Source organism: Athene noctua, chromosome 2 (assembly GCF_965140245.1).
Source record: "Athene noctua chromosome 2, bAthNoc1.hap1.1, whole genome shotgun sequence".
Taxonomy (NCBI): Eukaryota; Metazoa; Chordata; class Aves; order Strigiformes; family Strigidae; genus Athene; species Athene noctua.
In genome coordinates this window covers 26,446,762-26,474,717 of record NC_134038.1, presented here as the reverse complement: position 1 = coordinate 26,474,717, position 27,956 = coordinate 26,446,762, and the positions used below count along the sequence as shown (strand labels likewise).

Sequence of the window (27,956 nt, the reverse complement as noted above, 5' to 3'; positions counted from 1 at the left end):
CCACGGTGACAGCCGCGGGAGGGAGGGCTGCGGTGAGCTGGGGCGTGACGGGGAGCCAGCGCCACGGTGGAAGTGACGCCAGGCCACGCTCACACCGATTTCAGAAAGGGACTAGTCTGCTCTTCCACGAGGCTCCTTCCTGGGGGTGTGAGCAGCGCCGAGATGGCGGCACCGCCCCGCGGCCGCCCGCCGCCCCCGCACACGGCACCTTCCCACCCCGCGGGGTGGGCGGGGCCCCACCATAGCACCGCCTCGCGCAGCCCTATTGGCTGGAGGCTCTGCTCTGGGGCGGGGCCGTGAGTAGCCCCGCCCCTCTGCGTGCGCGGGGTGGGCGGTGGCGGGCCGCCATCTTGCAGCCGCAGCCGCCCGCTCCGGGGGTGGGTGTGAGTTGTGCGGCCGTTTGCCGGGGGGGTCTTCGGGGCAGGCGGCCGCGATGAGCGCGGAAGCGGCGGACCGAGAAGCCGCCACCTCCAGCCGGCCTTGTACGCCGCCGCAGACCTCCTGGTTCGAGTTCCTGCTGGAGGAGGCGCTGCTGGAGCAGCACCTGCAGAAGCCCTCTCCCGGTGCGTGCGGCCCGGCCCGGCCCTGCTGACGGCCACCTCCCCTCGGCTTTGGGCGCGGCCTGGCGTCGCTCCTCGGCCCCTCACGGGCCTCGGGGAAGAATCTCGCTCGTTTCCCTGCGGGTCCCTTTCCTCGGCGCTGGGGCCTGCAGCGCGGCCGCTGCCTCCGCCTTGCTGGGGCCTGCTCCTGGCGCTGCCGGCTGCGCATCGGCGCCGCCTCCCGCCCGCCCTCCTTTTCTTCCTTGCTCCCTCCCTTGCCTCCCCCCCGGGAAGGCGCCGCGGGGCTTTGCTTCCCCGGCGCTGGTAACGCAGTGGCCAGCGATCCCGCACCCGAAGGACGGGCTTGGGGGCGGAGGGGTGGGTCTGCTGCTGAGGGGCTTCTGCGCTGCCGTACTGGCGGCTCCGGGGGTGGGAAGTCACGGTGCAGAGGGTGGGACAGGGACGTCAGGCCCAGTGGGCGTGCAGCCGCGTCTGCAGCGTTAGTTAACGCAGGCAGGAATGTATTTTTCTCGGTTTATATTAACTTTCTTATTTAATAACTTCATTTCTTCATCTTTCCTGTGTGGTAAATAGCTTTCTGCGGAATTGTTACAATTTGTTTGCTTTTACGATGTGTTGGTTGTAAAAATCATTACGATGTGCAGCTGGTGTTCTCCCATTGAAGTCTTGGTAGCGTCAGGAACTAGAGTTCTTTTGAAGGTTCAGTGCTGAAATTCGTGTCTTGTCAGACCTGGAATGAATAGAAACCTAGTCTGATGCAGAAGTAACCATATTTAGATGTAACTGACCTTTTGACAATCATAGGTGGGAATCATGTTTTTCAGAACCCAAATTCTACAAACAGATGGAGGGAACAGGAAAACCTGGGACAGTGTTGCCTCTAAAAAAAGTAAATTTAAACACAGTCAGGCTATATCTTTGTGGTTAGATCTTACATTGCTATTTTGCAATTAAAAATAACGACTAATGCTAGTTTTATGTTTCACAAAGTTCAGTGAGAGTGTAATAGCTATCATTTGGCTTCAGTTATTCAAAGCAGCTCAAAGGTACTGGAGAGACTGCCTTATTGTAAGGGAGAGATTTGGGTGTGCTTTTTTTTTAGATCAGTCTGAAGGTATCTTTTAAATGTATTCAGAAATGCCAGCAGTTGCTTGTAAATATATTTTAAAATACAGAAGAGAATTACAAGTAGATATTTTTATAACAGCTAACTTGTGTTTTCAGTAGGCAACATTTATTTTCTTTAGATGCAGGTACTGAAACATAACTAATACAAAATAGTGAAAATAAATTAAAATTTAAGAGTGTGGTTACTATGGTCAAGTAAACTTGAAGGTTAAACAAAGATATCTTAATAGTCTGAGTTGAGTCACCATAAGCAAGATATCCTTTAGGATTAGAATCTGGTAGCTGACATCATCAGCCTTACAAATGACAAGGAGATAAGATCCCTGTTCATAGCTGCAACAAGAACTTAATTTATGGGTTTACAAAGAATTTGAAGAGTGGCTGTGCTTTTTGCAGATCCGCCACCTGTACAGCTGATTGTCCAGTTCTTGGAACAAGCTTCAAAACCATCAGTGAATGAGCAGAACCAAGTCCAGCCACCACCTGATAACAAAAGAAACCGCATTTTAAAACTTCTTGCTCTTAAAGTTGCTGCTCATCTGAAGTGGGATTTGGATGTATTAGAGAAAAGGTATAGTCTGTACTTCTTAATGCTGAAATTACTAAACTGAAGTGGTTTGATATCTGTATTTTAACAAATGGAATTCTGTCTTGCTCCCTTCTCTGATAGTATCTTCCTTACATTAAGAAGAGTCTTGGGTGTGACAACTAAAATCAAGTTCAGTTTCATCTGTGAGTTAGAAAAAGGGTTTGATAAAGACAAAGTCTGTGAGCAAATCAATGCTGTTTATAATTTAGAGAGGAAGAATAGTGGGTCTTAGACCTTAAGATTTGCACATCAAAACTGCATAAAGATTAATTTTATGTTACTTTTTTTCGGTGACAAAACTAGCTTAAGTTTCCCTATTGTGACATGCTTGAAGTTGGAGGTTTTGCTCCAGTTTTGTTCATGTAAAAAAACTCCATACATCTATGAACTAGATCACTGAACTGACTGGTTGAAACAGATTAACTCCACCTTTGAATTTTTCCTTTGAATTTATTTAACTCAAGTTCAGCTGCTGAATGGTCTCATGAGGTAGAATAGTTGGGAACTTATTTAGTCTTTCAGTACTAAGCACATTAGGGAGCTGCACTTCAGTGGTGCAAAATCTTAGTGGGGCAGTACTTGCCCCAGTTGTAACTTGCATAGAACCATTCAGGTTGGAAAAGACCCTTAAGATCGTCAGGTCCAAACCCATTAACCTCACACTGCCAAGTCCACCACTAAACCATGTCCCTAAGCACGACATCTACACGTCTTTTAAATACCTCCAAGGATGGTGACTCCACCGCCTCCCTAGGCAGCCTGTTCCAATGCTTGACAACCTTTTTGGTGAAGAAATTTTTCCTCATATTCAATCTAAATCTTCTCTGGTGTAACTTGAGGCCATTTCCTCTTGTCCTATTTCTTCTTACTTGGGAGAAGAGACCCACACCCCCCTTACTACAGCCTTCTTTCAGGTAGCAGTAGAGAGTGATAAGGTCTCCCCTGAGCCTCCTTTTCTCTAGGCTAAACAACCCCAGTTCCCTCAGGCGCTCCTCCTAAGACTTGCGCTCTATACCTTTCACCAGCTTTGTTGCTCTTTGGACACGCTCCAGCAACTCATTTAGTACCTTCCTAAAATGCAGGTATAATCCTGATTCAAAAATAAGCCTCGCTGTATGACACTACTGTCCTTGTTTTGAGTTTTGATAGGATTGTCTATCTGTGCTGCTTTTTGGGAACCAATCTGACGTCATTTCAACTACTAACTTAGCATTTGTATATAGTAGTTGAGAGTTCTTGTTCTGTTTAGCTCATGAAGCCTAGGATTTTTTTTAATTAAGAAACATGGTTTTGGTTTTAACTGATTATAACCAAAGGTTCAGTCAAAAAGGAATGAAATAACAGTTTGAACACAGTTTTTCTTCTGAAATTTCTGCTGTTATAAACAGTTGAATGATGTTCTACTTATGCCAATGAAAACAAGATTCCTGGACCATAGTAAAAACAATGTTTGTTAGTTTAAAATAATAGCTTGATAACAGACCTGGAGTCTGATATAATGCAAGACCTAGAGTTTGTTAAACATGAATTCTGGCTTTAGTTGCTGAAAGTGTAGTTTCTCTGATTGTTTTCAATGCTGGTTGCAAAGAATGCAATTTTTTCACAAGAGCAAAGGTACTTTGGCAATAGCTGACCACTTCTAATTTTAAATGTTGGAACTAGTAATGTTTTTTCAGTTGTGTTAAATTATACCTCAAAAGCTTGGAGTGATGCAGTCCAGCCTGCCCGCCTTGTCATTTTATCAAGGAAGGTTCTGTCCAGCTAATGTATATTTTACGTAGTACAACTTAGAGTGTGTCCTGGTTCAGCTAGGATAGGGTTAAGTTTCCCCAGCAGAGAGGGGGAAGGGATCTGCAGCTGGGTTATTCATACCATGCTGATGTCAGGTCCGAGTGCAGCGGGGGAAGATTTTTTCCTTTGTGGCTTTGGTGGCGGGAGCGTTGCGAGCGAGCTGTCTGTTACCATTGCGGTATTTCTCTGTATATCTTTTGTCTTGTTCGCTGTTATTGCTGTTCATTGTTGTTTGTTATCATTGCTACTGTTGTTCAGATTGCTTATTACACTGTTGTATTAAATTTCTTCTTATTTTAACTCGGGGTTTGTGCCCTACTTGTGCACAAGGGTGCGGGAGGGACAACAGCAACGTGGTCTCTGGTCCCAGCAGGGCTTAAAACCATCACAGAGTGTCTACAGTGCTCTATTCTAGTTCCTAGTCTTAATGTCCCTGTTTGCTGGTGGATGCTGCAGAAAGGGAGATAAGCCAAACAGAGAAATGTTCCTTTTACGTGAATGAGAAATTCCATTTGCTTTGGAAATGTGGTTATTTACCTTCTGGAAGTATGATCTGGGACTACTTTGAAAAGAATTTACTAGCTGAGACCTGCTGTTACAGGTGACTGGATCATTCTAGAGATACATGTCTGTATGGACTAAAACAATGGTATGTAGTGGTAGTTCAGCTGTCAGGGGCAGCCTTCTGCTTGGGCTTAACTTACACTGCTGATACTGGTAACTGCTTTACATATCTGATCTGGAGTGCCATCTGATACTGAGCATTTCATTATCCTAAATAAGCATACTACCCTTACTTCCATGGGATGTTAGGTAATAATATAGTACTGAATAGTAGCATATATTATTTAAACATTCCAGAAGTAGGATTACTATGTGAAGTATCTGATTTTCTCTTTTTTTTTTTTCTTAATAGCTTGTCTGTTCCTGTATTGAACATGCTACTGAATGAACTTCTGTGTATCAGCAAAGTTCCCCCAGGAACTAAGCATGTGGATGTAGACCTGTCCAGCTTACCCCCAACTACTGCAATGGCAATACTACTCTACAACAGATGGTAAGCTGTTTCAAGGAAATAGTCTTAAAATTATGATAGAACAAAGCCATGTTTTCTTCTATCTATATATTTGTACATAGAAGGAGAAGGAATCTCAAAGTAATAATAATTTTGTGACCTGTAGGTAGGTTACAGAATGGAGCTGAGTCTGAAAAGCTATTCTACAGCTGATTTTGTTCCCTAAAAACATAGTCAAGGTTGTGGTTTGAACTGTCACCTTATAAAGATAAAAATCTTGCTGTCTTTTAACTTTTTATGGACATAAGAGCATTTCTTAAATATTAGATGTGCTCTTGACTAGAGGATGTATTCCAATGGTATAATATATCTGAAATGATTAACTGATGATTTTAAGAAGCATGTAACCTGCTTATTACACTTCTGAGACTAATTACTGTTACTTGCTTAATTTTCTCCCCTCTATAGGGCCATAAGGACCATTGTTCAAAGTAGTTTTCCTGTAAAACAAGCGAAGCCTGGTCCACCTCAGTTAAATGTGTAAGTTACAGGTATAATTCACTTGGTTTTTAGGTGTATTTTGTAATCAGAAATTTAATTTCTAAGTGGATTAAATCATATTAATAATATTTGTTTAAAATGGCTAGTTATAACATGGAAAACTTGCATTTATTTCAAGTATGTTCTTATTTTCCTGTCAGACATGCTTGATATATGTATGTACTTGTCTGTCGTTCTACTCTTTTAATATGTTATCATCTCTGTGATTTCATAGAGTCATGATAAATCGTGGGAGAAAGGGAGATGGCAATTTGCTTGGGCAGAATGCTTGTTCTCTAGTTTAGACAGGGTACACTTCTTGTTTTAACTTACAGTAGCTTGCTTAATATGGTTGTTTTATTCTAGCAGTTCACCACATTATGTATGATAACCTGAGGAACAACAAAGTATTTTAATTTGCTTCCTTAGGCAATAATTTGTAATGTAAAGTCAGTGTTCATTTTGCATTCTTGAAGTTGTGTAGCTTTAGTTAACAACCTGTCCTTGGAATTGACTTACATGTTATAAATTTCTCCAGTAAAGTTGGGAGTATCCCAGTGGTACTTTTCATGTGTTTTATATTAATTTTATACTCTGGCATTAGGGCATACTTGTTTGAGAGAATCTGTTAAGTATGTTGATTAAAAATACTCATTTTACTATAAATCTTATATCATTCTATATATATCAGAGTCTAATCCTAAATCAGAAAATTCTGTGTGGGGAAAGAATTCTAAAATACTTTTAATTTTTACGTAAACACATAAACATGCTTCTGCCCCTGATGCATGCTTGAGAAGACTTAAATAGCTAAGCTTCAAGAGACTTGAGGCTGTGGAAGATGATTTCTTCATGATAGTTTTGCTAATGTTAACAATCTGATTTTTAAAGAAAAAAGCAATGAAAAACTTAACTTCCATTCTTATTGAACCACGTTCTCATCCAAAACTATCTTTTTGTTACATAAGTCTGTAAGTAGATAGATAAGAGCAGTCAGTCAGTGGTCTGCATAATGATGTTTAAAATGTAATTAAGCAAAACTTGCTATGAATGAATTGCTGTGGTCTTAGAACATGAAGTAAAATAGCATGCAAGTTTGCTTTATAATTGAGATCCTGACCTTTTCTCTCCATTTTCCAGGATGAACCAGATGCAGCAAGAAAAGGAACTAACTGATAATATTTTGAAAGTGGTGAGACTTTTTTTCCCCTCTTATTTTTGCTTGAATTTCCATGTAAATACAAATGGACAGGAAATAAACAGTTGCATGACAGTTTTGTTGGATTTGGTACATTTACCTTGTTATTTGCTACAGTTTCACTGCATGCATTTTGGACAGTGTTGTCTCTGCACTGTTAGAAGTAATCTTTAATCGGCCAATCCTTGGAGCCATATGAATTGGGCAAGCCTCCACAAAATCATTGTGTGATTAATAATTAAGGCTGTACCATGCTTGAGCTGCAAAATCGTATGGCAGCAGAATTCAACACTTAAAATAGTTGGGGTTTTTTTTAAAGGACTTAGTAGCTGAGTGTTTTCTGTATGTGGCTTTCAGCAGAATGCTTCCAGAAGTAGTCTAGCTCATGTTCCTACTTTTGTACTACTTGGAATCAGTTAATGAATTTATATTATACATTTTCTGCAGTTTTTTACTCTTATGTTTTTTCAAATGATCATGAATGATGTTTATCTGTGTATCTGTTTTACCACTTGATCAAAATATTTGAAAAAACCTGCCTGTTCCCATAGAAGCTGTTTTTTTCAGCTGTGAAATAACATTTACAGTCTGACTGTTGCATAATTTGATGCTTCAAAATGGGCAAAAAGGTACAGGTGAAACAGAAAAGTGTTTTGTTTCAGTTGGAAGCACGGTTTTGTTTCTCTGAGTACCTGAAACTGAAGTCACGCATCTATTGTACAAGAAATACAGGAGCAGATTCTGCATAGCAATAAGACAGGTGTACAAGGAAATGATTTTTTTACTATCCTTTCACTGTACTGTTACATTTCTAGTGTTAATTTAAACCCAGACCTAAACTCAAAACCAAGAAGTTAATTTTTTTCAATGCGTCATTTGAACTATTGCAGTTGAAAGAGCAGGCTGCTGATTCCATCCTGGTCCTCGAAGGAGCACTTAAATTAAACAAAGATCTTTATGTCCACACTATAAGAACTCTGGATTTATTAGCCATGGAGCCTGGCATGGTGAATGGAGAAACGGAGAGTTCCACAGCTGGACTGAAAATCAGTGCAGAGGAGATACAGTGCCAGGTAGCTTACATTCTATACCAAAGCTTTCAATTTATATCTGGGTTTTTTTGATGGTGTTAAGTAATATTTTTGAAATAAATAGGAGTAATTTTCTATTAATATTTAATGTGCTCTTTTTTAATGTAATGAGATATTACTGGCTTCTTTTTATGTTATTAGAACCTTTTCAACACTGTAAATATTGTTGCTTCCCCTCACCCCCAAGCCCTCACTTCCCCCCCACCCCCCGTAAGCCATTGTATGGCAAGGACATCTTATTACATTATGTGGAAATCATTCTGTAACTTTCTAATACCTGTGTAGAATTACTCATACTGTGTACTCATGCAGTGTATGTTGGTACATTAGATAAAGCTAGGAATAGTTTAAAGTACTTGTAAGGTTTGAGCTGAAATATTTAATCTTGACTTAATATGTTACATAAATTTCCAAGATAATGTGATTTATATCAATGCTGTTTGCAGGTTTGCTATGATTTGGGTGCAATCTATTTTCAACAAGGAGCTACAAATGCAGCTGTTCATGAAAATGCTAAAGAAAAGTTTTTCAAAACAAAGGAGTTGATTGCAAAGGTAATGAGTGTTTTATTAGTATGTATGCTCAACTGTTCTAAAACAACCTATTGCTTCCTTCCCTAGCAACTTAACTGTTAATGGTACACATTAAGTGTGGTTAAGTAAGTTTTTAAAGGAACTTAATGGGATTTTTGTCAGCAATTTTTGTTTTACATTGTGCCTTATTTGAAATTATTGACTGCAGTATATTGCTGCTTTGTTCTACATCTTGTAATAAATATTCTCTTACACAAATTGTACTGATGTAAGAAACGCAAGAATATCATCTGCGGTACTAATATTAACTTAACTGAACAGTATATTCTGTGTCCATTGTGGTGATGTGTTTTTGAGTAAGGTAGCCATAGAGCACTTCCTATTCTTTTTTTTTAATCTATTTTCTGATTTCTTTGGAAATCAGATTGTCTGTGTTCTGTCCTTTTAAAAAATACAACATTTTCATTTACAATTAAGGTATGTTTCCTTTTTTATTTTACTTCGTATTTATATTCCCAAAACTGCAGAGCTGAGATTTTTATCTAACTAGGCAAAACATGGTCTAAGCTGTAAAGAGCATATACAAAAGTGTGCTTTTTAAAAAAAGAAGTGTGTACATGCACATTCTTCTGTTGTTTTGCTGCTACTTAGGGGAACTGTGAGTTTCCATTTTGTGTTTCTGAATTAAGTTTATGTTTCATAATATTTTGGCCTCTTAAGATTTGATTAACTTACTTTTCAGAATGGTTCATCGTCACTTCATTTTACCATAGATGAAGAACGGTTGGCTGGGTACTGTCAAGCCTGTGGAGTTCTTGCCTCATCTTCTGATGATGCATCTCAACAGGCAACTCCTTATAGCCAAATCCATAGCTGTATGAAATCTGGCAACTATCAGGTAGGGTACTTAAATAAAGCCACATATATTTGAGTTTTTTTCTGTCATTCCATAGGGATGATTCTACCTGAACTGGTAGGGATTTTAATAAATTTAAGTCTTCCAGTTAACCATTAACATACTGTTTTAGAACACACGTATGTAGAATATAGCATGATCTGATACATGCTAGATTAAAATATCTTGGATTCCATACAACGTAAATAATTTCTACTATCTGATTTATGGAATTTTCAGATAAAATCTAATTTTTTGGGTTTCAGGGAATGTTGCTGCTGAGATATGCAAGTTTGGGGTTTTTTTCCTTTGATTCTCTGATGATAGAGAACTTTTTTGTCACTTGGGCCCTTTCTGGTTGTGTAATGAATTTTAGTATTACATATGGGTGCAAGCTCCTTGTGTTAGTTTGGTCATTTTTACCAAATAGAAATTACTTTATCTGTATCTTTTGCATTATTCATTGACTGTTCCAACTGTGTTTGTATTATAGGACTTAGTGAAGATATTTCTTGAAGATAATCTAACCCTCAGTTTACCTGTTCAGTTCAGGCAATCGGTGTTGAGAGAACTCTTCCAAAAAGCTCAACAAGGGTGAGACATTTAATAATGATCCACTCAACGAGGATGAAAAGCAATTTTCATGAGTTACATTTTTCCTGGAAAGTATACACAATCTTCTAACAACGAATTACTTTCTTCTAAGAAACTTCAGCCTTTATTTCTGTTAACAGTAGTCTAAACTGCATTCTCCAGCTAAGGAGCTATGTTGTTATGTATCTCACTGTGGCCACATCTGGGAAAAATGTAATGAGTATTAACACTTATTTTTACCACTTTACTAGTAAGAGTTTTTTATTTATGTCATAATTGCGCGCGCGTGTGTATATATATATATAAATTTATAACTAAGTTAATGCCTCTTTAGAGGTCTTCTAAAACTAAGTTCTAAAACTTCTAAAAGTTAAAGCTGGTCAGGCTAACCATACTAAGCGGTAATGTTGTAGAATTGTGCTTCATTGGGAACACTGGCGGTGTAGTTACCTGTGATTAGGAGCCTTGTGCACTGCTGACCTAGCCTAAGGCTGAAGGATTGGTATGGTACATTTATAGTAAGAAAACATTTATAATAAATAGAGAGAATTAGGCACACTACAATGGCAGCTTGTGTATGACTCCTAAATGAGAAATGCTGAGTACATGGCCACATCCAAAATTCAACCTTCTGTGGAGCTCAGGCACTTGAATCGGGGCTGTATGGAAAGCATCTCTGTATAATAGTGATAAGCCTTCTCTGGAGGGAAGGTGCCTACAAATATTTCAGTTGAAGCGAGAGGCTCAGTTTTACAAACGTGTGTGAGGAAAAAGAACGATTGATGGTGACAGCCTCTTGTTTAAGAGCTTAGCAGTTACTGAATTCAGCTTTCACTCCTGCCAGAGAGGAGTCAAATAAACATCTCTTAGAAGAGGACCTTAGCGGCTGTAGCTTAGCACTGTGTAGGGATGTTTTAATCTCTGATATGGCTGATACGGACTACCTTCAGTGATGAGTGCTAGGCGGAAATGATGAGGAGCATGACTTCACAATCTGGTCAAAGGGAGCCGTAAGTTCTGGTTATTTTCTTTGATTTTTGTCCAATAGTTATGTATTCTGAGATGCGTAAGTATTTCTGAAGTCTTTGGGGCTGTCAGCCATGCTCAGGGCATGCTCGCTGAGAAGCAATGCATCTTTGTGTCAGTCATGCCACTCTAGTTGGAGTTCCAGTGGTGCTCAGGCGGAAGTAGTGATGAAATCTGCATGTGAAACAGAGCTATGGGCAGGGAGGGAATTTCTTTTAAAGAAAGTGAGGTCCTGGGTAAACTGAAGTAGATCCCGAGTAGAGTTTTTATGAGTGTAGTCTTGGACAGAGGCATGTGCTTCAAACTTGTCTTGGGATCTGTCCCCTGGAGCTTTGCTGTGATACTAACTCTGTGTTTGTCAGAGACATTCCATGGTCTTTGGTTTTGTGTTCATGCAGGAATGATCCTCTGGATGAAGTTTGTTTCAAAGTGTGTGTATGCAACACAGTCTGCGATGTATTGCAGGGTCAAACAATTGATATTCAGTTTTGTCAGCTGTTCCTGAAACCCAGCAAAGAGAAAATAGACTTTCTCCTTGAGGTAAGAAATTATCTGAAATGTTATTTAGTGAGATATCTCCCCATATAACTGTATTATTGGGCAAGTAATGCTCAGATTTCTGAAGCAGAGACAAATACTTTGTAAGGTAACTTCTCAAATTTTATTCAACTTCTTTGTAGTCAGTACAATTAGACTCAGTGATCAGTCTTGCATCTATATTTGTATCTTTGTTTCTATTTGTTGGGTAGGAACCAGTGTTGACCTGTTACTTCAGCTTGGATTTGAAATTGTTGCTATCAACAATATAAAGATATTGTTGAACGTTTGTTTTCAAGGAACAAAGAAAAAAAAACTCCAAAACAGAGAGAGATACTAGAAAAAGAATTTACCTGTTGAAGAGGACCACTTTCCCTTACCCGTTTTGTTGTAAAAGTTAGCATGTCATGAAGTGATCTTGAGTTACCTCTCCTGAACTACCTCACACAGTTATCCTGTGTGAGACCTAAATTCTTACCCTTAGTGAAACCTTTTATGAATCTATTATTGTCTAAACTTAATCCTTTTGCTGCTTTGCTGTTATTTTCATATCTTCTTTTCTTAATTTGAGCCTTGTCTTTTGCATGTCTCTTCAAGCATGTGGCAAAAATTGACTTGCAGTATTCTGTACTCAGAGCAAGTAAAAGCTGTTCCATCAGCTGCACATATTGTGACTTAATTTTTTTTTGTGAAATGTTTATTTCTTGCAAGCTGACAAATTCAACTGTCAATCCTTCTACTGCTGCTGACAAATTCTACTGTCCTTATCCTTCTACTGCTGCTTTTTTCTTTTAAAAAAAAAAAAGTCCTAGTCAATCTTATGTTTTTGCGCTTAGAAATGATTCATTTTAAAACTCACGTGAAAGGGCTTTGTTATGTACGTAATGATCTTGTGAGGGTGACTGATACTGTGTCACTCTGACTGATACTGTGATACTCTAGCACACCTAAACATCAAAGGAATAGGAAAAAGGAATGTTAATTGTGTCTGAGGGAAGATCACAGTTGTCTGAAGCAGCCTGGCTTGGGTATATGTTGAAAGAGAACTGACCCATCTGTGATGGCTACAGTGTTTATCATATAAATTTGTTGCCTGACAGGGAGGATTACTGGCTGATACTAATTGAGAGTCAGAAAACTGGGCGGTAATGTGGTCTGTAACTAAGTATTTTAACAGTTCTGAGGGACTGCTTAATTATTTTCTGCTCTTTTTTCCAGGTTTGTTCAAGATCAATAAACTTAGAAAATACTACTGAAGCGTTGAAGAGGAAAATGGCATCATTTCTCAAGTATGTACCCATATTAAGATAACATGAATTTACACTGTGTAAACAATGTAATAACGCACAATAAATGTTTCAAGAACTTATAACTGGAAAAATAAGCAGCAGCTTCATGTTCATGTATTTACTTTTTTATTTGCTTAGAAACTTGTGTTTGGGTTTGGAAGATCTTCAGCTTGTCTTCATGATTTCATCACATGAGCTATTCATAAAACTGCTGAAGGATGATGAACGGAAGCTACTTATTGATCAAATGCGGAAGAGATCTCCTCGAATCAACCTGTGCACAAAACCTGTGACTTCTTTTTATGATATCCCAGGTAATTTTCACAGCATTTCCATTAACATACATGTAGGCAGTTACATGTTTCCATGCTTGAGGTTACTATGTGTAGAATTGTTCTCAGAAAAAGTTTAGAGAGAATACTTCCCATGTTTAGTTGGTGAATGTCCTACTCATTCAAGCAGGTGGCTGTTACTTGCTTGTATCTCAGCTGAGTGTAATAGATATGCTCAAATGCATGTGTCCTGGCTGACTGAGTGAGGGAGGGGTGTGGTAGTTGGTTTGAACCAAACCTGGCTGCAGTGGCTGTTCCCAGAATGGGCACCCTGCCTCTGTATTTATACCAGCACTAATGCTCATGTGACTGTGGTGAGCTGGACCAGGAGTACCATCTGAAGTTTTAAACCTACTAAGGTGAAACACAGATCTTTTCAGCCAGTTCATTTCCCAGATATAGCTGGCTGGCTGTGCAGCTGCACAAATCAAAGCTAAAATTATTGGTACAAGATAGTGACTCCAGCTGGAAAGAACTTACCTTTCCAGCTCTAATACAGCCTTGCATTGACTTAAGCCAGTTCTGAAAATTCATATTTTCACTAAGGCAGTGCAGGAACGTGCTTTTTTGTGCAGATCATGAGCCTATTGCTTTACTGTGTGCTGGTATGAGACAAGGGGGCATTGCAAGCAGTCTGTTAGGTCAGGGGAGCTGGAAAGCTAGCACAAGGTGTTTGTGGAAGGGCACGAAAGGATGTACAGGGCCTGGAAAAGTGTTAATGTGTCTGCAGTTCTTACTGTGTTATGTTTAAAGTGTTACAAACTAAAGAAATATAAACATCTGCATTAAGAAGGAATATGTTGGACACCTGATTGCTTTTCTTCTAGCTTCAGCGAGTGTCAATATTGGCCAGCTTGAACATCAGCTCATATTGTCAGTAGATCCTTGGAGGATTCGTCAGATCTTAATTGAGCTGCATGGTATGACCTCAGAACGCCAGTTCTGGACAGTTTCAAATAAGGTAATTTATTTCATGTGGTCATGAGAGAGTGTAATTCAAGGGCTGGTTAGGTATCATACTGCAATGAACAGTAACATTTTTGTCAGAGATCCTCAGTATGCTCTCCCCCATCTCAGCACAATGGTGGCTTAATAAGAATGATGATACATACCTAAATTCATGTTCTCTAACAAAATGCATAACCTTTGTTTTAAGGAATTACTGGCTGTATCATAACCTTTTCTTGTGAGAAAAAAAGATTATGTAGCTTTTGCCTTCAGTGTTTTGACCAGTTAGCAATATTATTTTAGTTTAAATTCCCATCATTAAAAGCTGTCAGCAAGAGAGATGGAAGGATTTTTTTTTAAGTAGGGATTTCTTGTCTTCCCCCCCCCCTCCTAATTACTGCATATTCAGAGTATAAACAAAGTAGGGTAGTTTGATATTTTTATCATACTTATAGAATCATAGACTGATTTGAGTTGGAAGGGACCTTAAAGATCATCTAGTTCCACCAACCCTGCCATGGGCAGGGACACCTTCCACTAGACCAGGTTGCTCAAAGCCCCCCCCAACCTGCCAGGGAGGGGGTAGCCACAGCTTCTCTGGGCAACCTGTTCCAGTGCCTCACCACCCTCACAGGAAAGAATTTCTTCCTTATATCTAATCTAAATCCACCCTCTTTCAATTTAGAACTGTTTCCCCTCATCCTATCCATACACCCCCTGAAAGAGTCCCTCCCCATCTTTTCTGTAGCCCCTTTAAGTACGGGAAGGCCACTAGAAGGTCTCCCCAGAGCCTTCTCTTCTCTAGGCTGAACAATTCCAACTCTCTCAGCCTCCTCACAAGGTAGGTGCTCCAGCCCCATGATAATTTTTGTGGCCTCCTCTGGACTCTTTCCAACAGGTCCCTGTCCTTCTTATGTTGGGGGCCTCAGAGCTGGACACAGTACTCCAGGTGGGGTCTATACAAGCAATACGTTACTTCTGATTAGATGTAAAAATGAAAGAGTTGACACTTAGATGTCAATCACTTTCAATATTTTTTTGTTTATAATGTTTTAAGCAGTGATGTGAATCTAAAACCTGTTTCTGTGCAAATGTCCTATGTATTTCTCTCCCAGTGGGAAGTACCAAATGTTTACGGCAATGTTATTTTAGGAATCAAAGACAATCTGACTAGGGATTTGGTCTACATCCTTATGGCGAAAGGATTACACTGCTGTGCGATTAAGGTGAGCAAGCCATCTGAATTTACTGGTGAGTTACTTTGGACAGTTGAATTCTAACAACACTGAAAATATGGAAAGCCCTTTTTGAGAAAAAGAATTGAAAAAGTGTGAGATGTGTGTCCTATAATGGTTACATCTTCTGTCTTGCAAAGTTCCCTCAGCAGAGCCAGGATAATGGCTTTCTAGTGAAATAACTCCAGTAAAATAAGTAATTCAAAGTTTTGATTATGAGGTACTAAATCATGTTGTATCAAAATGCAGCTGTGGTTTGAGTTACTGATAGGAAGTGCTATTCCTCTGGTTGTTTTACATAAGGAATTTATTGGAATGCTGTTTTATTTTCCTTGTCATTGACAATACTGTAGTTTGCTAAACTACAAGGTAAAACCAAACTCTGCCAAATATGCCAGTAGTTACTTCTGGTATGTTTTTGCTTAAACTTCTTGATTTGCTTGAAAAATGTGGAACTGATGCAACTGTTAAGCTTAATAGCAAGTCCAGAGGACTCAAAAATCTGAATAGTAATTGTGAAATACTTGAGCAATGGTAATGATAATGGTTGCCAAGGCTGGTTCAGCCAGGATAGAGCTGAATAACACTTTAAGTCTTAGTCTTTTCCTTTATGAATCCATTAGGAATCATTAATGCATATCCTTTTTATTGCAGGATTTTGTCCATGCAAAACAGCTTTTTGCTGCTTGCTTGGAGCTCGTGACAGAGTTTTCTCCAAAACTCCGTCAAGTCATGCTGAATGAAATGCTACTTTTGGACATTTACACTCATGAAGCTGGAGCTGGTGTTTCTGGAGAACGTCCTCCTTCTGATCTTATAAGCAGAGTCCGAGGATATTTGGAGATGAGAGTACCTGGTAAGTACATTGCTGTCTTTTTCTTGAGATGCAGTAAAGCACAAAGTTTGAAAGAAAGGAAAAAACCCCAACTTTGTATTGTAGATTTACCTTTTAGGTGTATAATTGGAAAAACAATAGTGATGTTTGACATGGGTTTTTAGTGAGTCTTTAGAAGTTTGGTTAGTTTTACAAAGCTGGAAATGAGAACAGCAACATCACGATGCCTATATACTGATAAACACTGACAGTTCCTGTTTAGTGCCACTTAAAGGACTTGAACAGGATAAATGTCTGCATTTTTACCTGAGAAGTTTTGCTGGTTGTTAAAGCAGTCTACATGGTTTCACACTGAGAGACTAATGTAGTACTGTTGTGGTTAGAGGAAGCTGTTGTTTCTCCTAACTTCCAGAAGTGAGGTCTCTTGTAGGGCTAAGCATTGTGTTTTTCTGTGATAGATTTGGAACAGAAATAGCTAACTAGAGGGAATTGGTTTTGCCTGCTTTCATACAACACTGTTTTTGAAGGAAAAAAAAAAGTTAAGCAAAGAACTTCTTTTCTTCCAGATATTCCTCTTCGACAAGTTATAGCTGAGGAGTGTGTTGCCTTCCTGTTAAACTGGTGTGAAAATGAGTATTTGACCATGCAAGTTCCATTACCTCTGGTTCAAACTAATCCGTATGTAAAGGTAATGAGTGCTCAATCTCAAAGCCTTGTCAGGCTGTAATTGATTTTTTTCCTGTTGAATTCTTTTGTACTGTTAAAAGCATTTACCCTTCTGTCTCAAGAATGTCAGGTTTTGTGACTATAAGGAATTAAGTTTGGTGTAGAAGACATCAGGGCTAAGCAGCAAGTGTGTTTGACAGTTGACAAAAGCTATGGAGGCTGTGCTTTAGGAAGAGATGAAACAAACTGCATCTTTAGCCATTGTTGGCTGCCAGCCGAGGCGGGTTCCAGAAGCATCAGGCATGTGTGGTTATGATCCATAAGCTGATTGAACCCCTGTAGCGCTTCCATAAAGGACTCTCCTGTCAGTTGGCACTCAGCCTAGATTCAGTAGGAGGTATGAGAAGTGTATAGATCTCAGGCTTCATGTCTGGTGTTTCTGTTCCCAAGATAATCGTTCTCTAAATGCGCTGTAATGGTTCTATTTTTTAACCCAACACCAGTGTTGAATTTCTGGAGATGTTCGAACACTGCCTTTTTTTAAACTTCATTTTCAAAATGATTTTACAGCAGTGTTTCTACTTCAAAGTCAGGCAGTGGAGCTGAATGCTGACCATATTACAGGATAGATTCATTTTTGGCCTGCTCTGCTTACCTGTGGTATTTCCTAATTTCCATTTTTCTGTATAGCAGAGGATGCCAGTTTCAGTTCAGATTAGTTATTATATGAAAGTTAAGGGAGTTCTAGGGAGCCAGTCTTTGTAAAACTGTATTTTATGGGGTTTAGGTCTTATGCAATATATTTAAGCAGAGTGTAAAGCTTGTTTTTTGGAGCTTGCAGTAATGAAATATATTGTAAGGAAAGTAATAAAGGGACAAATCCTCTTGTTTAATTCCTGTCTTCCAGGTTTCTCATCAGTGTCCTCTGCTGCAAAATTTAGGCATAATGCTTTGTAGTTTGTAACTTAAAATCATGTGCTTAGCCATTTTAAATGCCAATAATTCCTTTGCTGTAGTCAGTATTTGGAGAAGCTATAGTTACTGTATTTTTTGTCTTGCATTGCATAGCTGGGTCAGCTGCTGGCTGCTACATGCAAAGAACTTCCAGGTCCCAAAGAAAGTAGACGGACAGCTAAAGACCTTTGGGAAGTTGTTGTACAAATCTGCAGTGTATCCAACCAGCACAAGCGGGGGAATGATGGCAGAGTGAGTTTGATAAAACACAGGGAGTCCACACTGGGCATTATGTACAGGTGTGTTTTCTTAAATTATTTTAAAATATTTTTGAATTGTATGTTTGACACCATGTTCCCTTCAAAAATTGTCTGGATTCCACTGTCAGCAGCTGGTGGGCAGTAGCTAAAGATCTCCTGAGTGAAGAGACTGCCACTGCCCACTGATGGTGTCGGGTATTGTTGACTTTTCAGAGAGAGAAAAGGAGTATGTGTGTTTCAGGTCAGCATACAGACACCGAAGCATATGTGCTTGTGCTCCTGTTAAAATCAGTGTAGATCTTCCAGTAAAGTCAGTGGCATCTAGAGGGCAGTTTAGCTGACCAGCTGGAGGTGTCTGCTTTACATCAAATAGAATTGCTCTGCAGACTCTGACTGTATCAGTTTACTAGTTCTATAACTGTATTACAGAATCATCTAGGTTGGAAAGAACCTTGAAGATCATCTAGTCCAACCATTAACCAAAGCATTAAGCACCTTGCTCACAGCATAGGTATCTATACTTAGCTTTAGCTTTCTGGCTCTAAGGCTAAATGTTACTCAGTCTTGAAATGAAATTCTAGTTCAGTTGAGCTCCTGGGGAAAGGAAGAAACTACTCTTGACGGGAGTAATTTCATTGTCAGTTACCTAACCTCTTGCCAGTCTTAGCCATGACTGATTGACTGATTCAGGACTCTCTGATTTGTCCACTTAGTGTTTTCAGCTTGTTCTTAAGTCCAAGACTGATTATAAGTTACCTGTTACAGTGAATTCTGGAATGTATGATTATATTGAACAGTTCTTGATGTTAACATGAAAAAGGTGCCCTGGTCAGACTGCTGACAATTTCTTTGCCTTCCTTACGCTAACCAGGTTAATGTGTGCCTAAAAGCCAGCTACTTTTGCTTATGCTGCTGTGGGATTGGGTGTAAGAGGTTACGTGCTTGCTTTAGGTTTCAGTTGTATACTCTGGCAAGGTAAAGGAGTGGGTACAGGTGTACTCTAGGATACTGAACCTTTTCTGACCCCTCTGATTCAAACAGTAAAGGGCAGTGACCCTGTTATGGAAAAGCAGCAGAGAAGCCTTTTCCAAACAGGCTGTCCTTGTCTGGATTGTTTTATGGTGACAATTTCTGATGTGACATGACAAGGAAATCAATGTACGTTATAAATGATCACTGTGTACCCTCTTTTGTAAGCCTGTATGTCATTGTTGCAATCCTAGCTTGGAGAATTACGGTCCAGTTCAACTGCTTTCCCTTTTAGAGTCAATGTTAGACTTCCTACAAAGTGCTTTTCATGCCTTTTACAGCTTGATAGAATAACATACGCTTCTTATTTATACTGTTTTAAATGTAAAAGTAAAACTTGCTAGTGACTGTATTAAAAGTGTATGGCCTGCTTGAGCGTTTTTGGTTACATACCCTGCATTTGTAAGCTTAGAGGTGAAAGGGCTATTTTGGCAGGTGGAGAATTTGCTTTACTGAGTCTCATTTCCAGTGTATTAAGTTTGCATATATTTTTTGTTGTGAACGTTTACTTACATGGGTATTTGTGTCCCTAATTTAGGAGTGAGTTGCTGTCCTTCATCAAAAAGCTTCGGGTAAGTTATAGTGGTTTTGAGAATGTGTTTGCAACAACAACTTCCTTTTGATGTAATACTTTTTTTCTGGACTTTTCCTGTTAAATTCCATAAAATCTGTCAGCTATATGGGTGTTTTGTATGGCTGAAGAACTTCTGAATTTGTTATATCTGCCATATAGCAGTGTGGAATAGCTTGTGGAGAAAAAAAAGAAAAAACAAAACACAAAACTGCTGAATTCTGACAGTGGAGATCTGTTAACATTAGGAGCGTATTTTATTGCAGCTGTCACGAAACAAAGCATTCCTTTTGGAGGGAGATGGAAGCTGCTACTTTCATCATAACTAAGAAGCAGAAGTAAGAGGAAGGGAAATTGTTCATAGCTTATGGGTTTGTAAATGCATAGAAAGTTGTGGTATACCTAGCTTAAGTTTAAAGTTAGGCAGTAGCCACAGAAACAACATAAAGATGTGTAAAACCTAGGTAAAGTTTATATCCAAGGAGTTGTTCAGAAAAATCTGAGGTAATTAAAGACTTCCTACAGAAGCTTTCTCACAGTATCCTTGTGTTGCAGGATTCTTAACAAAATATTGCCCTATTTCAATAGGAAATAATGATGTCAGAACTTCTTACATAGCTTTAAAGGTTAGGGAAGAAAGTGGAGTTTTGTTAGTTCATGAGAACACCTTTTTTTTTTTTTTTTCCTTGCAGGAACCGTTGGTTTTAACAACAATATTGTCCCTGTTTGTCAAGCTTCATAATGTTCGGGTTAGTATGTATAATACATGGGATTGAGGGCACCCTCAGCAAGTTTGCTGACAGCACCAAGCTGTGAGGTGCAGTCAACACACTGGGGGGAAGGGATGGCATCCAGAGGGACCTGGGCAGGCTTGAGAGGTGGGCCTGCGCAAAACTCATGGAATTCAACAAGGCCAAGTGCCAGGTCCTGCACATGGGGCAAGGCAATCCCAAGCACAAATAGAGGCTGGGTGATGAGTGGATGGAGAGCAGCCCTGTAGAGCAGGACCTGGGGATGCTGGTGGATGGAAAACTGACTATGAGCCAGCAATGGGCACTTGCAGCCCAGAAAGCCAACCATATCCTGGGCTGCATCAAGAGAAGTGTGGCCAGCAGGTCGTGGGAGGAAATTTTCCCCCTCTGTTCTGCTCTTATGAGACCCCACCTGCAGTCCTGTGTCCAGCTCTGGGGCCCCCACCATAAGAACATGGACCTGTTGGAGCGAGTCCAGATGAGGCCACAAAGATGATCAGGGGGCTGGAGCACCTCCCCTGTGAGGACAGGCTGAGAGAGTTGGGGTTGTTCAGCCTGGGGAAGAGAAGGCTCCACGGAGACCTTATTGCAGCCTTCCCGTACTTAAAGGGGGCTACAGGAAAGATGGGGAGGGACTCTTTATCAGGGAGTGTAGGGATAGGATAAGGGGGAACAGTTCTAAACTGAAAGAGGGTGGATTTAGATTAAAGATAAGGAAGAAATTCTTTCCTGTGAGGGTGGTGAGACACTGGCACAGGTTGCCCAGAGCAGCTGTGGCTGCCCCCTCCCTGGCAGTGTTCCAGGCCAGGCTGGACGGGGCTTTGAGCAACCTGGGCTAGTGGAAGGTGTCCCTGAGCATGGCAGGGAGGTGGAACTAGATGATCTTTAAGGTCCCTTCCAACCCAAACCAGTCTGTGATTTTATGATAAACATCTTACATAATTTTCTTGAAATGTTTCTCTTTGTAATTTTTCTTACCAACTTTCTTCTCTTAGGAAGATATTGTGAATGATATTGCAGCAGAGCACATTTCCATCTGGCCCTCATCCATCCCCAAGTAAGATGATAATAAAAATAGAATTTTCAAAATGCACGTTTACGTAATTGGTTTGGTTCCAGTTACTGTGTATTAGTTAACATGTGTTAGTGTGGTTTCTGCCATGTAAGGGCATCACCAACCCCTGTTGTGTTTGTGGGTAGATTGGTCGGATTGCATGGGGATTTTTGCTCCTAATTTGATGGTCCTGATGGAGGTCCAGTTACAAGAAACTGAGGGGGTTTTTAGCTGTTTTTAGTAAAGCACTTTACTGAGCTATATGTAACTGTGTGAACTATGTAATACTTTAATATGAAATAACTAATATTTTTTGAGTTCTGTTTGAATAATTGCCAAAATACTAAGTGGTATATGGTATGTATTGATGTGTTCTGGCTGGATTGAACTGTATTTGTCCAGTGGAGTTTAGAGGCTCTGTCAGGCTAGAACCTCACTGTTTCAGATTCCTTTTATGCACTGGGAGAGATGACTTGTGAGAGGGCATGTAATGCTTAGTGTGGTTAATTTGTCTCTAATTGGTCTGACAGAATAGTCTCATTGTTACTGATGTTGACTTCAGCTTATATTAATAAGGTCAAGCAGAAGAAAGTAGTTTTCAGTGTTACCAGAATTTAGCAGTAGGGTGAGAAAACACATGTTTTTAAAAATGGAGAGCCCACATGAACTTTGGGAAAGGCTGCCCAAGCAATGTGCCAAACCATTCCCAGCCTTCCTTTCTAAGCTAGTTCCACAGGTTCCCAGAGATTGCTGTCTGTGGCCATTCATGTAGATGCTGTGATAAATTTGTAGTGGTTTCAGGTGTTGTCTTCAAAATTCTTGTCCAGAGCCCTTTTATGGTGTCAGCCACAGATAAAGTTCTGATTTCTTTGTCCAAGTCTGTGAAGGGTGTATTTGTTCTGTCAGATGTACTGTATTGGAAAAATTCAACGGTAGTCTTAGTCAACACTAAATCTTTCCTGGAGTTATTTTTGCTTGACACTTAATGCAAGGTGCTTTGGCCTTAAACTAGATGACTTTTCTTTCTTTTTCCCTGTAGTCTTCAATCAGTGGACTTTGAAGCTGTGGCTGTTACAGTAAAAGAACTAGTCAGCTATGCATTGACTATCAACGCAAACAACCACTTCTGGTTAATTATTCAGGCAGATATTTATTTCGGTAAGTGAAACCAATGTCTGTATTTAGCATGTGTGTAGACGTACCTTGCTTCTCTGAGATTTGCTTAACATAACCCTCCTATTGCCTCTGATTTGTCTGGGAAGTTGTCTGAGTCCACAGACTGAGCTTTCAGTGGGTCGTGCAGACTTGCTTTTAGGGTAAGGGAAACCTCACCATAAGAGTCACCATTAACTTCGCTCTTTTAGTGCAGTTGGTCCACGAGTGCTATAGTTACGCAAACCCCTAACATTCAAGTCTTTTATTAAGTTGAATGGAAAGTTGTGTGAATAGTGCTTGCTTTTAAAAGTGGAGATTGGCTTCGCTGGAGCAGAAGACGAGCAGAGTGGAGAGGATCTCTATATAGCATTTGTAAATGAGAAAGCATGAACTCCTGATTTGGTATTGGTTGTGATGGGAAGCTCTTTCCTGTCGTTCTGTCCTCACTTCCCAGTTCCCCAGTACTTGTCCTTGCTCTGCAGCTGGGAGCAGGCAGCAGAACTGGGACAGGAAGCATTTCAGATTCCAGGCGGGCACCATAACATGCACCCAGACTGTACCAGGGCAGTGGCTGCCTGGAGAAATCCTGCCCAGCCTATGTGACTCTGTGCTTTGTTAAGCTCCCCAGTCTAGAGTCAGTTCCTGGGGCTTCACAGTGTGAATAGAGTGCAGAGAGGCAGGTGCTGAAGAATGAGCTTTCAGGGGATAGCCAGACAAGTACGGTACTGCCCTGTGCATGTGCTAGAGAAGGACATGGCCATAGCCACCCTCAAGGCTTTTCTTCCATTCAGATTATCTGTTGAGACCACTCTAGTGAAATTTAGCACTTGTGGCAGATGGTTCTTTTCTGACAATAAGACAAGGTATGTGCTGTGCCTCTGTCATCTACTTGCTGGTGCTTTGGCAGGAGGCAAGGTGCAAATTTCCAGATCTCTTCTTTGGACTGGAAGGATGTCTGTGGTGTGCAGTAAGATGTAGTGCAGAAATCCTAGCCTGTTGCTTCCAAAGGAGACAAATTTGTCTAGAAGATGCTTTATAACCCTTGGGGTGAGGGGAGGGGTCTTAATTTAGCACTGTCACCTTACAGATGGGAGAGTGATTCAGGGTTATAAACTGGCAGTATTTACTGCTCGTACAAAGTGGAACAGCATCCGAGAAGGAGGACGTTTATGTAGGGATTCTCAGAGACCAGTACCTGGAAGAGCAATGGTTGGAGCACTCCTGGCTCGCATCAGGTCTGTATTACAGCAGCGGCGTGGACAAGCAGACTGCTCTCGCTGCAGAGCCGCTGGAGGCTGTCTTCACATCGCTTCAGTTAGAACTCACTGGGGGTAGAACTAGTTCTGAACCCTGAGGTGTGTGTGGTGGCATCAGCTGTCCCTCTCTAACTCACGCCAACTTAACTCATTCGCTACCACCCATGTGCTAAATTCAATGAAGGCAAACTTCTTTTGCGCTCCAAGGTTGATGGATTTAAGATCAAATATCTGAAAAGTAAGCAGTAATTCTCAAAAGGCAGAACTTTGCCTCTGTTGCTAGTCTTCCTAACTGTAGCTTTCTATCACTGTTTTACCACCTTCTGTGTGTCTGTGCTTTTTAAACAATGATATGGAAGTCACTTTCCCAGTACAATTCAGCTATGAGATACATGTATCTGAGTAATTCTATAAACAATTGATAGGAGTCTTAGGAATAGCTGCTGTGTTTACTTTTAAGACCTTATTTTGCTTTTTTCCACTGCAGCAACGAATCAGTATTCAGCAGCCCTTCACTATTACCTACAGGCAGGAGCTGTATGCTCAGACTTCTTTAATAAGATGGTACCACCAGATGTGTACACAGACCAGGTGAGTTTACAATGGGATTAAGATGAACAAAAATAACTCTTTGGATTTAGTAAACTCCCTAATCCTATATAAAGACAAAACTGTTCAACATGCACACATGCCTGTAGCCTGTGAGATTTTATATCTTGATGAATTTAGGGATATGAATCATCATAGATCCATTTTTCTTTGCTTGTTGCTTGAAGGCTGTAGGAAATCTGAAGCCCAGGTGGCTTTTCCGTTAGTTCGCAGTCTGAAGGTGTGGAGCTGCCAGCTGGGACAGCAGTGGTACTGTGCTCCTGTGCGGTGGTGACAAAGGGAAGAGCCAAGAGCACAGGCATCACCATGTGGCGTGGCGATCCCCAGCTGGTCCCTGTGGGGCCGCAGTGTTGTGCGGGGCAGGGCAGCGCGGCCACGCTTGCTCTGCCTCGCCCGCTCTGCCTCGCCGGCTGTGCTGGAGCACGGGTCGGAGCCTCTGGCCAGTGGAAACATCTGGCTCCCACTGTGCTTCTGGTGCTGGTATCGCATGAGTGGAACCTGCTTGCTTCCACCCATAGTGCAGACTAACATAAGTGTGTTGTATAAACACTCCTAAAATATTGTCTACTGTAGCTAACACAGGTTGAGGAGTGGGAGTGTGGCTTGTGTTAGGAGTGAGATCCAGACAACATTGATTCCTTTTCACACACACAGGCAGTTATTTTTTTTCCCAGACTCTGACAGTGAGCAATGCTGCATTGCAGCACTGTGCAAGGTTGTGTGGAGATGGGCGGGGTGGTAACCTGCGCTGCCTGAGCCTGCTGGAGGCATGGTGCTGTGCCCCTATACTTCACAAGTTGCTCTAACGGGTGCCTTGTCACTTCCTAGTGGGCTGTGAGTGAGAACCTCTTAAAAACTCTGTGTGGGGTGGAATTTTCAGTCCCAGCCACAGCATGTTCTGCTGACACCTTGGAGTCACTGTAACCTTTATCCGGGCATTCGTCCTGTTCATTAGGAAACTGCTGTGTTACTTGTAGACTGCGTTTCAGCAGGTGATAGGAAGGAACTGTCTAGGCCCAGGGAAGGAGGTTATTTACATCCCCAGTCCAATTGCTGCTCCTTCCATGTTCCTGTTCATAGGCCAGGCGAGAGCTTTGGACGCTGGGATCCGGAACACTCCTGGCCGCTCTGAGCTGTGCCTGGGGCCAGGCTCCACTGGTGCAGGAGTGCCACTAGGCCCCGTATGCTCTCACAGAGCTGCCGGCACATGTCCACCTTGAGTGGGGAGCTCTTGGGTTGGGAGCCCACTCAAGGTGCTGTTCTCACCCGTGTCCAGCCCTTTCTGTGGGCAGCAGGAGGCAGTGGTGAAGCTTTGTAACAGGCCCTGACCTGGCTCTTACAGGACAGGAGCACTGTGCTCTGTTCTGTAGCATGCACCATGCATGCCCTTGGGAAGTCTCCTGAGTGAAAGCTCAGCCGATGTGCTAAAACCCAGGAATTGCTGGGGGTTGTCAGTATATGTCCATAGCTACTTCACTGGTCCCTTATTTTTAAAAAATAACAAATAACTGCTGTTTGTGTCCCAGTACTAGCATTTCAAAACTTGTTATTTGTGTTTTAACCATTCTGTAGGTGATAAAAAGAATGATCAAGTGTTGTTCTTTACTCAACTGTCACACCCAGGTAAGAGATGAAATATGGCAATAAATAAAACATTCCTTTATAAATATTTTTATATTAAAAGGGGAGAGGAGAACCTTCTAAAAAAGTAAAACTGAATCCAACTTCTGTTGTAAATGCAGTCTGCAGTAGAGTAAATCTTGTTACTGTTGCTTTAGGACACTACAAGGGCTGAAATTAATGAGTAAATACACATACAGTTGGAAATGCTGTAAAAAGTAGAAATAGGCTGGGGTTTTTCTGGTCCCATTTTTCTCTTAAGACTTTTTTTTTAGCATTGAGAAAAAGTAGAGAATCTGTGAGGTGGTGTTGGGAACCTGGCCTTGTTCTTTGGAACTGCATGTGGCCAGTGTTGTTTCAGTGGGATTGTTCATTCTCCAAGAAGTAACAAGGCTTCTGCTAGGTCCCTGTTTCTTCCTTTCATTGACTGCTGTGGTTAATACTTTGGAATGGGTTGTGTATGCTCTTAAACAGAGGTGCTCAGGACTTGGTTGCTATGGAAATGAGCACTTGATTAGGGTGTGATTACTGAGGTGTGCTGTGGAAGATTTCAGTTTGTGAGGAATTAAGGCTGTCAGCCACCTGTGAGTCTTCCCTTACAGGTAGCAATTTTATGCCAGTTCCTCAGAGAAGTAGACTACAAAACTGCATTTAAGGCACTGCAGGAACAAAACAGGTAAATGTTAAAGTTTATAAATACACATGTCCAGTATGTGTGTGTGTTAGATAACCTAACCTGTACTCTTCCAGCCATGATGCCATGGATTCTTACTACGAGTACATCTGGGATGTCACCATCTTAGAGTATTTGACATGTATCCTTTTAGTAGAATACCACTATGGAAAGCCCATACTGGATGGTCATGGCTGGAAAAAGTCCCTTTCCCGTCCAAGTCTCTTTTCTTGACTCACCCTCAGATCTCCATCACAAAAGAGGCGAGACTGACAAGCGGCAGATAGCAGTAAGTTAGGGGGTGCTTGGGGATTATGGGGTTTCCTTAGTGTGTGTCTCCCTGAAACCATCTTTGAGAAGAATGGCCCCTTCCAGTTTTAATTTCGTTGTGTAATTTCTTAATGTCTTAGTTCTTAGTCTGGGTGCTGATGGGAAGTTGCTGGTTTAAGGGTGGGGTGGCAGAGCATGTTAGAGAAATAAACCACCCCCTGACATGGTGCTGAAAGTGCCACGCAGTGAAGCAGCGTTACCCAAAGGACTGTCACTAGGGCTCTCTCTTCCTTTGCTTCAAGATAAAAGCCATTGGCCAGACAGAGCTGAATGCCAGTAATCCTGAGGAAGTCCTACAGCTTGCTGCACAGAGAAGAAAAAAGAAGTTTCTTCAAGCAATGGCAAAACTGTACTTCTAATCTAATGATGGAGGACTATTATAAAATGGATGGAAGTGAAAAAACTTAAGACTCTTATTTTTTAAATTCTTTTAAATTTTTATACAACATTTACAGTCTAGTATTTTTCTTTTTAGAAATAGATGAAATCTTATAATAAACCCCTTATTTTTACAAACTGTACAGAAGGCTGGCAGCAACTTCAGCTAGTTCCACAATGGCTTGTTTGAAGACATGGATTCAAGTTTGCTAAGTTTGATGTGGATGGGGGAGGCACTTGCTGTTCTAATGCAGCTCCAGGGGCTGCTCAGTGTCACATAAAACCTGTCCCTGGATGTGGGGCACAGGTAGGAGCATCTTGAAAGAGGGAGGAGCACCGATACCCACCTGTCCCAGTACTGTCCCTTCATCACAGAAGTGATTCAGAGGTAGTGAATATTCCAAGGAAAACACAGTAGTTAATGCTGTTTATAAACACTGATAAAATACAGCTTCATTTAGAATGCTGTTCCTATGATGTGAATGGTTGTAGAGTACCCAGCAGCCCACTTTT

The 27,956-nt window shown here is 41.0% G+C and overlaps 1 protein-coding gene across 2 annotated transcripts; it reads left to right on the top strand.

Annotated features, from left to right (window-relative positions):
• Nucleotides 1–364: 364 nt before the first annotated feature.
• On the top strand, nt 365–27,571 carry INTS8 (integrator complex subunit 8). 2 transcript variants are annotated; one of them, XM_074898699.1, is made up of 27 exons: nt 365–563; nt 2,085–2,259; nt 4,985–5,125; nt 5,552–5,623; nt 6,764–6,815; nt 7,712–7,894; nt 8,359–8,466; nt 9,188–9,343; nt 9,834–9,934; nt 11,359–11,500; nt 12,716–12,786; nt 12,925–13,100; nt 13,946–14,079; nt 15,182–15,292; nt 15,956–16,157; nt 16,703–16,824; nt 17,871–18,055; nt 19,584–19,617; nt 20,309–20,365; nt 21,364–21,425; nt 22,462–22,580; nt 24,321–24,424; nt 26,015–26,065; nt 26,665–26,738; nt 26,813–26,877; nt 26,981–27,024; nt 27,308–27,571. In XM_074898699.1, the coding sequence occupies exons 1-27, from the start codon at nt 434–436 to the stop codon at nt 27,422–27,424; spliced, it is 2,988 nt and encodes a 995-aa protein (XP_074754800.1). In that variant the 5' UTR covers nt 365–433; the 3' UTR covers nt 27,425–27,571. The 2 variants fall into 2 exon arrangements, with proteins under 2 accessions (XP_074754800.1, XP_074754801.1); XM_074898700.1 differs by lacking the exons at nt 365–563; nt 2,085–2,259 and having other exon boundaries at nt 5,088–5,125; nt 5,552–5,634.
• Nucleotides 27,572–27,956: the final 385 nt, after the last annotated feature.

What these genes read in the sequence shown, in the direction of transcription:
- INTS8 (XM_074898699.1), top strand. Translation starts at nt 434, where the DNA reads ATGAGCGCGGAAGCGGCGGACCGAGAAGCCGCCACCTCCAGCCGGCCT. An exon ending in TCTGGACAGTTTCAAATAAG is followed by an intron (nt 14,080 to 15,181) that starts GTAATTTATTTC and finishes TTTCTCTCCCAG; the next exon opens with TGGGAAGTACCAAATGTTTA. An exon ending in ACACTGGGCATTATGTACAG is followed by an intron (nt 18,056 to 19,583) that starts GTGTGTTTTCTT and finishes TCCCTAATTTAG; the next exon opens with GAGTGAGTTGCTGTCCTTCA.